The sequence below is a fragment of the Mytilus edulis genome, chromosome 1 (genome assembly GCF_963676685.1).
Source record: "Mytilus edulis chromosome 1, xbMytEdul2.2, whole genome shotgun sequence".
Classification (NCBI taxonomy): Eukaryota; Metazoa; Mollusca; class Bivalvia; order Mytilida; family Mytilidae; genus Mytilus; species Mytilus edulis.
Genome location: NC_092344.1, coordinates 73,185,903 through 73,203,026, shown reverse-complemented (window position 1 = coordinate 73,203,026; position 17,124 = coordinate 73,185,903). Strand labels below are relative to the sequence as shown.

General features: G+C 31.9%; 1 protein-coding gene across 1 annotated transcript in view; it reads left to right on the top strand.

Moving 5' to 3' along the window:
* Nucleotides 1-3,102: 3,102 nt before the first annotated feature.
* Nucleotides 3,103-17,124, top strand: part of LOC139489601 (receptor-type tyrosine-protein phosphatase epsilon-like) — a 32,852-nt gene continuing 18,830 nt past the window's right edge. Inside the window, exons 1-9 of the mRNA XM_071276203.1 lie at nt 3,103-3,217; nt 6,175-6,241; nt 8,965-9,168; nt 9,583-9,798; nt 11,429-11,629; nt 12,743-12,883; nt 13,858-13,969; nt 14,969-15,048; nt 15,437-15,726. Coding sequence (XP_071132304.1) covers nt 3,212-3,217; nt 6,175-6,241; nt 8,965-9,168; nt 9,583-9,798; nt 11,429-11,629; nt 12,743-12,883; nt 13,858-13,969; nt 14,969-15,048; nt 15,437-15,726 — 1,317 coding nt within the window. The 5' untranslated portion in view covers nt 3,103-3,211. The remainder of the gene's footprint in view (nt 3,218-6,174; nt 6,242-8,964; nt 9,169-9,582; nt 9,799-11,428; nt 11,630-12,742; nt 12,884-13,857; nt 13,970-14,968; nt 15,049-15,436; nt 15,727-17,124) is intronic.

Below are 17,124 nucleotides of genomic sequence, written 5' to 3'. Positions count from 1 at the left end.
CAATGTACATTTGCACCAGTAATAATTATGAAGTCTGGCAAGGCTATTTTATTTTCTTTTTCTGGGATGCCTTCCTACGACGTCATAACGCCGAAGCCATTTTTTACGTCTGGCCTTTGGGGGCAATTTGTTTTAGGGGGGGGGGGGACTTTGCGACCTAATTTTGACATGAAAATAATATTGCCAGCTAGTAATTTTTACGTAGTTACAGTCCTACCTTTTTTGTGCTTATTGCTACAAAATATTTCCAGACATATCCAAAAGAAATGATAAATTTAGATACGATTCCATTTGAGGTGGACACGTATTTATTTTTCTTTCAGCATGATATCCCAGAACACACAGGAACGTCACTTCCGATGAATATAAAATATTAAGTTCGGTAAAACCTAATGGACCCAAATTTCTGGAACGTGCCATTTACATTATCTGGAGATTCGAGTCTGTCAAATTTTACCGAGGTTTTAATTTTATACTTTTCGGAAGTGACGTATTTTAGGCATGTTGAAAGCAAAATTAAATATTTGTCCACCTCAAATGGAATCGTATCTTAATTTATCATTTTTTGGGGGGATATTTTTGGAAATATATTGTATCAATAAGCACAAAAAAGTAGGACTAAAGGCTGCTTTAGCTGTAGGCACACTTATCCTATGTATGTGTTGTTTTATTTATTAAATAATTTATATTCGTTTGAGCTGGCGAATTAGAATATAATCCAAATTATATTCACGAAAAAATAGATAGTAAAGTGCATTATTGCTATTTTGTGCATTTTTCCTTTGATCTTTCTTTGTGATAATTTTTCATATCATGCTACTCGCTTTCAAGAGATGGAAAATTATCGCTAGAAACGTTGCGAAATTGAAATAAAATTGACAACGTCATCATAGGTAAATAGCGATAAACAGATTATCATCGGTCATCTTAGTCCGAGATTACTCTGACGTCCAACGGCTGTTTTGCCAGACAAGCTGGGGCCGTGGGACGTCAGAGCTCGTCCCATATCAAAAAGTGGATATTAGCCCACCCAAAATAGATGCGCTGCTTCGTCGCTTTTGAAAGTCAAAATGCAGAAATCGATGGGTCTCTGTGAAAACTTAAAATATGGAAAAATAAAGGTTGGCAGGTAGGTGAAACTTACATAAATGAAGAGATAAATGAAAAATGAACAGATTGATGCCCGATTTATATAATTCCAAGGCCCTCAATCGGCACCAGAAGCAACGAAGCAGCGTATCTATTTTGGGTGGGCAAATATCCACTTTTTGATATGGGACGAGCTCTGACGTCCCACGGCCCCAGCTTGTCTGGCAAAAACAGCCGTTGGACGTCAGAGTAATCTTGGACTACGGTCAGCTCAACTCAATTGCTTTTCTCGTTGAGATACATGTAACCAACGATAATCTATAAATGTAGCTCATAGCTATTCGTTTGATACTACCGTATCGTAGATAGCGGAAACGTGTACAGAGTCATGTACAGTAATGACATCGTTATTGTCGACTACATTGGCAAGAGGGATAGGGGAGGGTTGAGATCTCAAAAAACATGCGCCTGTCCCAAGTCCGGAGCCTCTAGCCTTTGTTAGTCTTGTATGATTTTTAATTTTAATTTCTTGTGCCAGTATAATTCGGAGTTTGGTATGACGTCCATTATTACTGAACTTGGATACATATTTGTTTAGGGGCCAGCTGAAGGACGCCTCCGGGTGCAGGAGTTTCTCGCTACATTGAAGACCCATTGGTGGCCTTCGGCTGTTGTCTGTTCTATGGTCGGGTTGTTGTCGCTTTGACACATTCCCCATTTCAGTTCTCAATTTTATTTTATAAGTTAAATAAATAACATCCTATGATGTTCACTTTTTCATTTTTATTTGATAAATGTACTGTTATTATTAGAAAAACAACTTCAGAAAATAACCTTATGAACGTTTTTTAAAAACTTACTAAACGGCTGTTTAACTCATGCCAAGATTCTAACTGGTATTTCTCCTACACGATAATCTCACGTAGCTACAAAAGGAGATTTGTCAACTTGTCAACTATAAATCTTGCAAATTACGCCTCCTTAGACATTGGAACCAGTGATACATATTTGTTTGTATCTTCTATCAAGACAATGAGGATACTCTTAATAATATACTTCAAAGTGGTATATTCTTTATAAAACATTACAATTCTGTTAAATAGTATAACACGAGACTTAGCTATCTTCGACTGCTTGGAAGTTTTTTTTTTAGTTAGACCCACTCGTTAAGAAATAAAAAGTTATTTTAACCCGTGTATTTTTATTTACTTGCCAAGATTTGCTGTATATGTTCATATTCAATATGATAAATATATTTAAATAAAAAGTTCAAGCGAGATTAAGTCTCATGCTGAATATGCTGATGTGTTTTATTTTATATAATAGCGAAATAAATAATTGACAGACTAGATAGAAAAGTTAATCTTTTTGAGGTTTTTGTTCGAGCTTTTTGAAAACAGTTTATTTTATTTGTCATATTTGACTGACCGTTAATACAAATCATAGTTGTGTATCCCGAGTGATTAAAGAAGATAACAAGTCAATATAAAAATGAAGCCTTTTCATGCCCTAAGGAATTTAACTTTAATTTCGTAATATTACACTCAAACTGTTTCTTTGATTCAAATAACAAATATTTCATGAAATGAGCAACATAACTGCTGCATCTTATAAACACAGCAGCTTTAAGAGTGAACATACATTTATGTAGTCTTAGCGAGGATAATTTTCTACTTCATAACATCTTTTAAAATTATATCTTTTCAAATTCGGAGTCTACATGTATATCAATAACACAATGTCTGTAGAAACCAAATTGTGATATGCAGATTTATATATAAACGCCGGGGGGGGGGGGGGGGGGGGGGGGGGGGGGGTTCGGGTGGAGCGAAACAATTGGTCAAGTGTTTAACTATCATCCACCCTAACATATATTGGGATTAATACGGTTCGTTTGCTATGTTGATCATCAACAACAGTTTAATTAAGAATAATGTATTATCACTTTTCTTTACCTTTAAAACTATTACGTTTGTATTTATCGATACATTATTAAGATTGTATGCATGACTGATCCAGCTTAATATTCTTACTAATGTAAAACGGAAGTATACACAAACGGTATGTCCTTGCTGTACTTCCCGGATAACAATAAACACAAAATGATGTTGATCTGGCTACGATGAAGGTACGTATTTTTCTTCATTTAATTTTTTATATAAGAGTAAATAACAAGTTATACTTTTAGAAATCAGAGCTAGAAAACAGAATTCACCAATTAATGCATGAAGTGGTGACAACTGCATGTTCAAAACAAATAGTTTGTTTTTACCGAATTATTTTCATCAAATGTCAAATAATTTTTAGTGAAAATTGATTGTGGTTTTTGTATTCTTACATTTAATCTGCTTAGAAAATTCGATAATTGCCATTCAACGGCGTCACCAAAAAAAGTGACGTTTCAACCATCACTATTCACATGTATGAAATAAATAAGATTACAGAGTCAAGCGATATACATTAAATTTTGCTAATTATGAATTTTATATTTGAATAAGTTACATTAGGTAGAATGATTGATAACCACGACAAGTATACAACAATGAAAATCTAGTACTGAGTTCCTGTCGTGTTATCTTTCGTGTTTAAATGGTCAAAAAAGATAATGTTAACTACAAATTAAACTAGCTTTAGTGTTTACGGCTAGAAATATAAGAATAAGGTTGAGATATCACAAACCATGCTTAACCCCGCTGTATCTTTTATAATTACACCTTATGTAAGAATCCTGGATTTTGATTGGTTGATAGCAAGTGTATTTTTCACCAATTTACTGTTGTCAAATGAATATCGTTCATTTTTTAACGCCGCCGTGGTATTTGCCAAAAGGATATGCCTTTTTTACCCTCTCTGCCGTGGTATTTGCCAACTAATTCCACCTTATGTAATAATGCTGTATTTTGATTGGATGAGAACCATGGTATTTTTCACCAATTTCTATATATTGAGATTTTTTTTTCTCTGCCGGGGTATTTGCCATTAGGGAATTCCATATGCCGGGGTATTTGCTAGCAAATACCATGGCTGATGGGAAATAACCTAGCAAATACCATGGCAGATGGGGAATACCATGTCTAAATATAACTCAATAAATTATTTCTATTCTAATATGACAAATTCATGGTCATTCTAAATATATGGTTCCAGATGAAATATTTAGGATATAATTACACCTTATGTAAGAATCCGGGGTTTTGATTGGTTTATAGCCAGTGTATTTTTCACCAATTTGCTGTTATCAAATGAATATCGTTCATTTTTAACGCCGCCGGGGTATTTGCTAAAAGGATATATGCCTTTTTTACCCTCTCTGCCGTGGTATTTGCCAAAAAATACTCTATCCGACTGGACGCTTGTAACGTCACGATCATCAATGCGTTTTAGTACATTAACATTCGGTGTAATTAAACAGATATATCATGTTATTGAGGGGTATTTGCGAAAAATACCAGTCTTGAGAATGAATTTCCCTCGCCTTACGGCTCGTGAAATTTAACATTCTCTCGACTGGTATTTTTCGCAAATACCCCTCCTTAACATGATATATCTGTTCAAAAAGCATCATTACTGAATTTGAACCGAATGAAGTAAAAATGCCGGGAATGACGTCATAAATAAAACTCAACGGAAACGAATTGTCAACCGGTCACATAAAACTGGAATCCACTTGTATTACGCTTCACTGAAACTGATGAACAAAGTGTAGTAGTCAGCCGAGAACCAGCTTATTATCATAAAAAGGGAGATATATATACAGTCAGTGACTACATAAAAAAAAATGATAAGAAATGCTTATACGGTCAAATGCAGTTGACTGCGCAAATAGCACAGCTGCAGTGTATACAAAAATTATACACTCAAGTCGAAATTTCATATGATACCTGATTATAATAAACTTTCTGAGGTGGAACATTCGGTGGAATTAAACAATTATATCATGATTACAAGGGGTATGCTAAAAATACCGGTTTCGAGGTATTTAAATTCCCCTCGCCTAACGGCTCTGGAAATTTGTACCTCTCAACCGGTATTTTTGGCAAATACCCCTTGTAAGCATGATATAATTGTATAAAGTCTTTTGCTTTAAAGTCAACCATTAAACCTTATTGGTAAGAAGTCAAGATTATCCAGCCGCCGGGTTCGGGATTTGTACGTTGTAGACCTATTGGTGGTATTGATATTAAATTGAAAACATTACGTTAAAAAGTTTCATTCGTCCGAAGCACTTTTCTGAATTTAACTTCACCAAGAACGTTCAGTGCCAAACATTTGAAATCCGAGAATGTATAAGTACCGAAACCATAGAAGAGCTATATGAAAGAAATACCTGAAATAAATAGCCAAATTCATCTAAAGTCAACTTTGCCTTAGGGAGTTGAAACCTTAAGTTTCTAAATAATTTCAAAATCTTTAAACGGCTAATTTTAAATCGTGTCAGTACTGAAGTACTGACTACTGAGCCGATGATACCCTCCCTCGGGGACTGATAATCCACCAGCAGAGGTATAGACCCAGTGATATAAAAAAAAAATGAAAACAAAACACGTTTAATTATTTCATGCGTCCGAAGTGCTTTTCTGGATTTACTTTCATCGGGAACGCTCAGTGCCAAACATTTGAAATCCGAAGATGTATAAGTATTAACATCTACATGTATATACAAAACAAATATATAAAAAGTCACCTACAATGTATGAAAGACTCCAACATGAAAAATGGGATTAAATGCAAACGAGAAAACTACCGATCTAGTTCATTACAAACCATTGTCCGAAAATAAAATGTCATTGTGACAGACATGAATTAACAGAGATCACATAACTTCAGGATTTGCAAAGTTAAATATGTTGTTCAGCACTTAGCGCTAGTCCTCCCAGTCCCATTATCTGGAACAGTAATGTAACCGAACATAGAAAGTCATACAAACAGTGAAAATCACCAGCAACTGGTTTAACTAAAAAAAAATCGATATGAGGAATTTTTGTGTTAAACCAGTTGCTGTTGATTTTCATCAAAAATATTGTTAGCTATATTTAAATCATTTTCAAACATAATTTAATATTACCATATGAAATTGTATTTCAGATCCGTTTAAAGCTAGGACAACTTTTAATAAGCATTGAGACGATCATTGTGACAGTATCAGCGCAAAGTAAGTAGTAATTAATAAAATATGCACCATTACATATTGAAATTTGCTATCAGAATGTTTTACATGAACATGTATCAGTCAAAATTATGATATGATGTATAATGATTTCTCGCTTATTGGTATAAAGGCTTGTTCTTCTGTATCCTTTGTAGACTTTTATACGTTAAGGATACAAATAACACGATTAAAATAGGTGTGTTGTAATTACTTGATCTCACGTCTGCGTAACGGCTGCTGCCCGCGTTGACAAGAAAATGTGACAGAGCTCAGAGTGGAATCCTTTAGGTGTCAGACCACCAATTACTCCCTCCAATTTAGAACGTATGTAAAAGTAGTCCTACTTTGACACAAAATAGTGCTTTTGATGTCATTGTTTACTTAAACTAACCAACAAATTTGCAGAAATGAAACTTTTGGTGAAAGGGAAATATATTTAGACCATTTTGAGACAAAATTCACTTGTCTATGAGTTTGCATTAAAAATTCAGGATTAATGCGCTACATAGTACACTAATTTAAGATTTCCAGAAAACCGGGAATTATTTTGGTAGTACCTGTCTTTTCAAAATCAGAAATTTGTTACAAGACTTTAAACATTGGTTGAAAATTGGCATGTAGGAAAGTGATACATGTACAATTCAGGATATACCTGGTTTCCTTGAAGTTAAACTTAAGGTAAAATATTTAGAAAGCTGTGAAAATTGCAAAATTTGGTTGAACAGATAGGGATTTTTAATTGGTGGTCTGACAGCTTTACCGATACGGAATGACCCGTTCCAATTCCGGATTGATACAGCAACCAGATTATGAACTAGTAACCTTTATTTAATAATAAAAATATTATACAACGCTTCAATCATTAGAACACCAAGTAAAATGAACTAAAATATTTACAGCCGGTTTATAGTTATTCGAGCTCACTTTCAGTATAAGAGATACGTACATTAAGCTAAAATGTAAATAAAATTGTCTTTGTCTGTTTGCGTAACTTGTTTGTTTGTTTACCTATACTTATTTTTATTGTAAAGTTACGTGCATTTCATTTAATGATCTTTAATGAATATAGTTAAGTTTTATACACAGTTTTGCTGAAAGTATAGTTGATAACAAATTTTGTAATAATGATGAAGGTGCAAGTTTCAATGTCCTCAACACATTTGTGAAATCAAAGTTAAAAAGGGGTAGTGAAAAATTCTTTCTACAAGAAATCTGTATTTTAGATGTAAAAATGTATTTTAAAAAACTCGACAAGTCTAAAGCAAATGATGCTTGATCAAATATTAAGAGTATATGCAGCAATTTTTAAAAGTGGCGATACTTGTAATCCTGATACTTATAGACCAATAGCAGTTATGCCTTGTCTCCCCAAAATCATAGAACTACAGATAGTTTGTATATATATTTTAGTGGTAATGCCCTTCTTAATACTAAACATTCAGGTTTCAGACCTAAACATGTAATATCAAATTAGTAGACGAATGGTTAGCAAATGTTGCATGATAATGAAGAAATAGACGTAGTTTTATTTTCAGATTTAAAGAAACTGCTTTTAATCTGGTTAGTCATATAATGTTATTTAAAACACTTGAATATTTTAATGACCAACCCTCTGGTTTAGGTAATACTTGGTTGAAGGAAGCCAACAAATTAAGGCCAATAACGTCATGTCTAATTTTTTTTTATAGTGTTTAATTTTTAGAAATTTAAAGAAAGAAAAAAACGGATTTGGAAAAAAAAACAGGAGAGGGATAAAATAAAGTATCCTGTCCAAAAGTATTTAAGACGTCAAATACCTTTCCTGAAATTCTCCAGTATAATTTATTTTTACACAAATTCATCCCACAAAAGTTTGCATACTTCAATTTTGCGGGTGTGTTCTAGTGTAATAGAAATCTGGTGTTCGCAAAATTGTATGCAACTAAATGCCAAAAAGTGTAAATCAAATGAATGATTATTATAAAAAAAAAAGAGGCTTTATTCAACTGGGAACAATTTAAAATGTATCAATATTTCAGATGAACAAATAGAGAATGTAGATTGTGAAACACTTCTTGGTTTATATCGACAAAAACCTAAAATGGAATGAGCAAATAGATGAAATGTCATTTACAATATCAAATAGAATCAATTTATTACAAAAGATAAGAAAATATTTACCTATGCATACATGTATATGTATTATCTTTTTTAATGCTTATACTCTTCCATCGTTTGACAATTGTTGCAATATATAAGGGAGTGGTTATGAAAGTGGAATAAATCAACTTAATAAGTTATTAAATAAATCTGCTAGGGTTAAAGCAGAAGCTGACATAATGACATCATCCAGTTTATTGTTTAATAATTTGAACTGGTTAAATGTGGAAAAACGCATTCAATACCAAAAGGCAATACATGTATTTAAATCTTTAAATAACTAGTTACGAGAAAAAAATCATTTTAATGGTAATCAAAATTAAAATTTACGTTTTTTTAGAAAAGAAGTGATCTTCAATTAACCAGAAGTTTAGTTTTGAAATCTGTGAGACCGGAAGTGACTTTTTATTTGTTATTTCAGAAAAGTGTACAAATCAATGATTTCTATCAGCTTAAATAATCCTTTATTTGACGCAAATGAGTAACTTTGAGTTAAACGAAGATTGATTATTATTGATAGAGATCCAATGTGGTAAGACTGCCATTATTTCCAAACAATTTGTGTTTAATTCTACCATTTTTTTCAGTAAATCTTGTACCACAGGGAATAGCGGTACAAAGAACAACTTATCTTGATCGTTACGCAAACCTTGCAATTGAAGGACCTGCAAATAATGAATGGATCGACGGATGTTCTGCCACCAATGCAGGACAATTATACGCTTGGTGGGGTCTTCAATTACAAACAGTGGCCCATATGACAAACATTCTGATTTATTACCGGAAAGAAAGTAAGTTCTATTTGATGTAAAGGACATTGGCACATCTATGGGTAGCGGGTCCAGAGGTTAAAATCCACCTTTTTTGACGATCAATGCTTACTTTGAATGGGGACATATGGCTAGATCCGACGGCGAAGCATACACGTACATGTTTCAAGGAAATCAATTTTATTTTATTTTAACATTTATAATACAGTTTATATTTATTTTAACATTCAAGTATTCCATATGTTCATACTTATTTTGTACTGGAATAATGAAGAAAAAGAGCCATTTTATTCTCAAATTAGTTCACGAAAGGTTTATTTTGAAAGATATGGTATAAAGGTCAGTTAGAAAAAAAAACTATCTATCAGATATCAAATGACGTAGATGTTATCACATAAATATCACGGTACGACCTCGTCTGATTCTTATTTCCAGCTCCTCATCGTATGGATGGGTTTCGTTTGTATCTTGAGAATGGAACTGCAGACCAAAGTAGCGCTAGCGGTCTGTGCTACACAGACCAAGGAATTTCTGGATATCCTGCCATTACTCAAAACTTAACTTGTAATATGCTGGCCGAAAATATGTATTTCGTCAATAGAAGGAACAGTGTTGAATGCTATGTAGAGCTGTGTTACGTTGCAATCTATGGTAATGTATTTTAAAAATGTAAACAAAATATTATTTATGTAAAATACATTGGTTTAAATTCGAGAGTAAATTAATAACCTCATGAATTTCAGTACGGGATACATTAAAGTATGTTCGTCTATAATCGTACACTGTGGCTGCTTTACACGCAAGACTGTATACAGTATATACAAATTTATTCACAAGTGTACAGTTTGAAATCTAAGTAAAGACTGCCCAAGCAACAGTTTACAAAACATACCTTAAATCAAAGTTAATTAAGGGTCTTAAAACATTATAAAAGGCTCTCATAATATATAAATATAATTGTCCAATTTTATGCAATAATAATCGGATTATTGTCCTCCGGCTAAACTTAGTAAAATAGCGATAATTGCTTTTTAGTGAAAAAAGAAATATATAACGTAGTTAACAAGTAAAAATGTAATATAATAGTATTTATTTATGTACTATTTATCTGTCCTGAGTGTCCTTGCATTTATTTGTACTGTATTCTAGTCATGTATTGCTGTCAATTTCTATATTCAGCATTGCCATAACGCGCAAGGTTTCGTTAGCTACAAAACCAGGTTGATCTCACCATTTTATTTTCATTTCAAAGAAAAAAGGGAAAGCTTAAAACCTTTTTGATGATGAACATATTGGGGCTCAAATTTTACTTGTAATGTTAAAAAAAAGTATTATGCATAAGATTCAATCGAGCAGTTAGTTCCCTTCCTGAATTAATTTTAGATTAGTTTACCATACGGTATTGGTTCAGCTCATTGTTGATGATGTTTCAATGGCTTCTAGTTGTTTACACTCTCGGTCTTTTAGTCTATGGTTAAGTTTTGTCGTTTAGAACGATAACAGTAAAGCTACATCTGTTTTGTATATAATATAAGACATACTATAAGAATATCTTGTATTGTTTTATTTATCAGGCAAAACAGTAGAAGTCTTACTATTTAAATGTTTCTTAACTTACTATACTTGCTTCAGGTTGCTATGAATCAAATGGTATTGGTTCAGGTCACTTTGCTGTGTCCATATTTTAATTGTATTCATTATGTCTGTTTAGTTCACGCATCGTTGTAAATATAACGAAATTTAATGAGACTTCCGTACAAAGTGAGAGGTTTAGCGCTTTAAAACCAGGTTCAATCCACCTTTTTCTACCTTTGAAAATGCCTGTACCAAGTCAGGAATATGACAGTTGTAAACATTCGCTTTTGATGTGTTTTGTCATTTGATTTTGCCATATGATTAGGGACTTTCCGATTTAATTTTCCACGGAGTTCAGTATTTTTGTAATTTTACTTTTTTTTAAATCGTATCTTGAATAGCATATCTTAAAGTAATTGCAAATAAGGCCGTACATGAATAAACCAGAAAAATGATGTCGACGATATAGTACAAAAGTATAGGTGATCTAAGAATAAACTTCCTTTCACTTGATTAAGTTTTAAAGGTGGCCATAACTTGTCGTTGACTTCAAATCTTATATTATAACATGTATAACAATGGACTCTGATTTGAAAACTGAACAGACGTCAATTTGAAACTGGTCGTCGATCTTAGTTACTAAAATATAAATCATAAATGCACAGTTTTGTCAAAGAACAATAACTTCCACATTTTATGTTTTTAGGATGCTGGAAAGGTACTTGGGGAAGAAATTGTTCTGAATCATGTCCACCGAATTGCATTAATCAAAACTGTTATCCTGAAACTGGATTATGTGTTTGGGGATGTGATGCACAGAATTGTTTAAATAATCAATGTAATAATAAAACAGGTGTTTGTACTGATGGATGTGAAATTGGCCAAACCGGACAGTATTGTAACAAGCGTAGGTATTTTATAATAATGTGAGTAAAGATATAGAACATTTTTCTCTCACCATTAAGCATCTTAATACAAGAAGATAAATTTGCGTATATTCAAAGGTATGTAAGAATGTTCTGTACAATTTCCGAACTATAACTTTATTTTCATTTTTGTAATTGCTTATTGAATATTTGCTTCAAAGTAGGAAGTTTTCTAGAATTGTATGTTTTAGTATTTGATCAAAGATCTTAAAATTCAAATCGACTAGCTTTAGATATTTATCATTTCAACGTTGTTGCTTTCAGTATCCGTCTTTTTAATTATTGTTGACTTATCAATTAATAAAGAGTTGATCTACGACCTTTTTATAAATTTTAGATTATCGTAAAATTATCGAATTTGCATAATTGAAAATTCAATATTCAAGTGTATAACAGCTGTAAGGGGTATGTATCGAATCCCTTTACTCTGCATACCTCTCCCAACTGGTTGATTCCTTTTGTTCGATTTCAGTTCTGTATTAGTCGTATCTGAGTTTTTTTTTAGTGAATTGACGTCATGAAGAAAGGCGGTCTTCATGACTTGCCTGATGACATCAAATAGAAAGAACACATATTTTTGAAGGTCATTTAAAAAAGAGTCAAATATTGATCAAAATATGTTATTATACTTCTACACCCTTGTCATTTGAATTTTAGATATTCTATATGCTTGGCAACTCTCGAGTTTTGATATCAAAACTAAAATTTCTCGTCTGGATTAATATTGTACGAAAAGAAAGCAGTGTTTCTATTTTCGATTATACCCTGAGGCTTCTCTATCTAATGATTTTTTTTCTGATGGATAATAGACTATCATCTTTTGGGATGATAGAAATACTGCTTTTGTCGTATTATTGTACAGTATTTTAATAAGTCCCACATTGTATATTCTGAAATGATGCAGTAATCATAGAATGAAAGTATTGCATCATTAGGAAACCGACGAGCAAAAAAATCACAAAATCACGGATTTTCCTGGGAGGAGAGAGGATTGCAAGATAAAAAAAAAACATTTCAATCAGCATCATTTTTAATATTAGCCTTGACAAAGTGACATCTTTACTACTCTAATATTGTATTATAATTTGTTTTAGAATGTGACAATGGTTTTTATGGTTTTAATTGCAAAACACAGTGTGCAACATGCTTCAACATGTCATGTGAGAGATTTGAAGGAAATTGCTCATATGGCTGTATTGATGGCAGATACGAAGGAGTGCGGTGCCAAACCTTAGGTATTCTTAGGTGATAAAGGCAATTGATTGAGTTGTATACATTGAATACTAGGTCTTGAAATATATATATTGAAATTCTTTTAGCGATTTACATTAACATTAACTTAATCCAAAATATTTATACAATATAAATTAAGTTTAAAAAATATAGAACATATATTGTAATGACTGTGAAACAGGATATAATTCAAGGCTTTTCCCATGTGACGCGCAGCGTACACATTATGTTCTTTATTTTCATTCAATATAATTATGATCAATAATATTATTGTTTTATCAAGTGAATCTTTTTATTGATGGATTTTAAAACAATCTAACCTTTTTAAAAACAGTTGATGATTTTGGACTGTTGTACCTTTTAATAACATATTATTTAGTGTTGTACTCTTTTATTATTCGTCTTCCAAGCTTCATAAACTGTTTATATTAACCATATGCAAAACCTTAAAACACATGTATATAGTCATATAATTCATCAAAACAGTTTTTACAGTGTGCCGTTTGGTGTCTACAAACACAACAATAGAGTACTACATTTAGGTTTTACTATTATATCCACACTTTTAAAAGCGGAAGGTAGATTAGATTTGGAAATGGGTCAGTATTTTCAGTTCTTGCTTCTGTCCAAATTTCGTATCTGCAACTACCTCAAAACCCGTTTAAAATTGTTGTTAAAGATATAAAGAATTTCTTCGAAAATAGTAGTTTGGACCTATTTTTATGTCAGATGTTTAGTTTTTGTACCATCTGTTTGAGATATGCCAATTGTATCTGATTTTTACAGTTTGTTGTTATAGCCGACTATATGGTTTGTTGAAATTCGAACGGTGTTCTAAAATTATGACTTATATCAAATGCATTTAAATTATCGTTGCTGTTTTATTGTCATTGGGAATCATATCATAATATCGCCTCATTTGTATATAAAACATATAGGTTTACATGAATGTAAAACAGTAATCATACATTTTTAGTGAATGGAGAGATGACCACCAAAGAAAACAATTCCAGTGCATCAATAGGAGGAGGCATAGGGGCTGTGGTTGTTATCGTTGCTGTAGTAATAATACTAATTATTATATACAGGTAAAATATCTTGTCAATTGTTCAGATTTGAAGTTGTTACGGTATATGCTTACGGTTAAAGACATCTGCCGTTGAACATTCCGGACGATCAAGTAAAATATATTTCGATTTCTTTTATGATTTACTTAATTGGTAAAGGGCATTATCGCTCTTTTACGAAATTTTCCTTTAATCTTACTTACTGGTAAAATTCTTTCTCAGCACAGTAGAGTGATATTTAAAATTATCCATATACATGACGGGTGAACGTGACGTTGTCAATGAAATTAACAACGTCATCATATGTAATAAGCGATGAACAGATTATCATTGGCCATTTCAAGTCGATTGCATTTTTCACTTTCGCAATACCGTCTCAAGCGAGATCATCAATCTCGTTGAGAGGACCAACGATAAATTATGATTACATTTTCAACTTAAACATTTCTAGTAATGCTGTGTATTCATAAAGAAATCTTTACAATAACAATCATGATTGTAATTAAAAAGATTGCAGAAATCAAGATAATTTTTAATAACTTGTTTTATCTATAGCAAAGTACATCGAATCGTTAACACAAAAAGTCATAAATGAAGGTACTAACTTAGTAATCGAAAACTGTTTAAAAAAACTAATTCAAAGTTTGCAATAATTATAATAATGAAGAAATAAAACACGCAAACACTCACTCAAAAATTATGATAATAATAAAAGAATAATGTTTCAATGGAAAAAGGTAGAAATACACAATACATAATACCTAGTTACGACAAATTATAATTTGAAAAATACTTAAAAGGAAATCTTCAAATAATAGTTATCAAAGGTACTAGGATTATAATTTAGTACGCCAGACGCGCGTTTCGTCTACATAAGACTCATCAGTGACGCTCATATCAAAATATTATAAAGCCAAATAAGTAGGAAGTTGAAGAGCATTGAGGGTCCAAAATAAACATCACATCAAATCGTATCATACTTGCATACATTACCTGTTGTGTCATTGATTACATTTGTAGGCGCAGATCTAAACCACGAAAAGAAAAGTGTAACAGAAACCAAGACAAAATAAGTAGAAACGACGAAAACACTTATTGCAGTGAGTATACTTGTATCCTGATAGTTTAATAGCTGACTATTCAAAATTTTACACAAATTATCAATTTGATATCATTCTAATTTCAATACATTGTTTTTGTTTAGATTGACTAAATTAAGATGTTTTCCTCGATTTTTGTATGATTCATGAGTAAGATTACTTTTGACAAAAAACACCTTACGAATGTTTTTTGTTTTGTTTTGTGTTTGTTATTTTGTTTGTGTTTTTCGAAGTATTTTATTGTTCTTGTTGTGGGTTTTTTTGAAGAGACGGTTGTGTATTTAAAGGATAGATCTAAAAATGCTTAAAAGATCTTATATATATAAGTACATTCTTCATAAAATAATATATCTATGTCAAACATTATGTTTTTTCTGTTTACTCTTAGATCATAACATTGCGCTTACGACGGATGACGTATGTCTTAATTTCGATATCGATAGTGTACAAGATTCAGCGAAGGAAAAGCCTACCTTTACTGGCAAAATAGAGAGTAAAACAAGTGTTATTAAAATAATGGACGAATATCCAGAAGAGTATGACGAGGAAGGAGAAGGAAACGTGTATAATAATATACCTTCTGAACAAGCAATCACTCAATATAAAATACCTATAGCTGACCTGAAAAAGGTCATCAACGAGAAAAGAAAAGAAGAAGGTTTCAAGAATGAATACGAGGTACGGAATCAATTTTCTGTGTTAAACATTTCGAGATGATCTATTTTCTATTGAATAATATCAAATTTTAGAAATGAAAAGATAAATTCCTAATGTGTAATTTAGAATGCGAAAAAGTTTGTTCATTGTTGAACATAAAAGAAATAAGGAAAATGATGCTCCAACAGAAAACAAGAACAGTTACAGACATCGCAAGGATCTTTAACAATAAATAAATTTAGTAATCTAGAAACAATTGAACACAATACATTGATAATAATACATGACACAATACTCATGTGACGAATAATTTTAAAGGAAATACCATTTTAATGAGAAAAAGCAACCAACTACAATCATTGGACAACAAGTTCCATGCATGTATGTGCAGAATATGTCGGTGTTAACATGTATTTAAACATTTGACCCTCGTTAGACAATTTTGATCTGAAAAAGTCATTTTGATTTGAACAGCTCTTAAGAAAATAAAGAACAATCATATAGTCCTTTTAAGTCTGTCAATCAAATTTTAGACGCATTCACTGTAGTAAAATTTGTACCTTTTTTCTGAAAATTTGCTTGCAGTTCATTAAAATCTGTTTAACTATATGTACAAATTAACATGATGCCGAATATCGTATAAGGCTAATACAAAGACTGAATTGCAATAAGTGGATAAGTGAAAAATTGAGTTGGGGGAATTGAACATGACTTACAGTGGAGATCACTTCTAACCTCTCATTAGAACTGTCAGAATAATCTGTCATAGAACTGTTCTAACCTGTCCTAGAACAGTTCTACCTAGAACAGTTCTACACTAGAACTGATCTAAGTAGAACTGTCAGAATCAGTTCTAGGTAGAACGGTCAGGATCACTTCTAATATAGAAGTGTCTAAAACTGTTCTAGGTAGAAGTCTCTAAAACTGTTCTAGGTAGAACTGTCAAAATCAGTTCTAACCGTAGAACTGTCAACAGAACTGACTAAATCAGTCAGCACTGTAGAACAGTTCTAAATGACGTCACTGCAGTAAGGGCACTTAAGAATTTAGAAAAAAAAAATCACTTCCAATTAATTTGCTATATAATAGCAGATTTTCTATATTTTTTACTGATCAAACGTTACATGAACAAATATCGAAGTGGATAAAATGTTGTCCAACTCATCGGAGAAATATTCTTATAAGATTGCATATGAAACATCATTGTTTACGTTTCTTCGTTCCCCGTTTTTAACAGTCTCTTCCTAAATATAACTGCATTTAATTTATGGAATTTTAATCATAATTTACCTTGTTTGCCTTGGATTTACATTCATGATTTAAGATTCTGTTTTAATAAATGTCCAAACGAAAATTGTACAGTGGATGATTTACGGGATATTAATGAAAAAAGTGTTGTATAACGTAAAAACACTATAT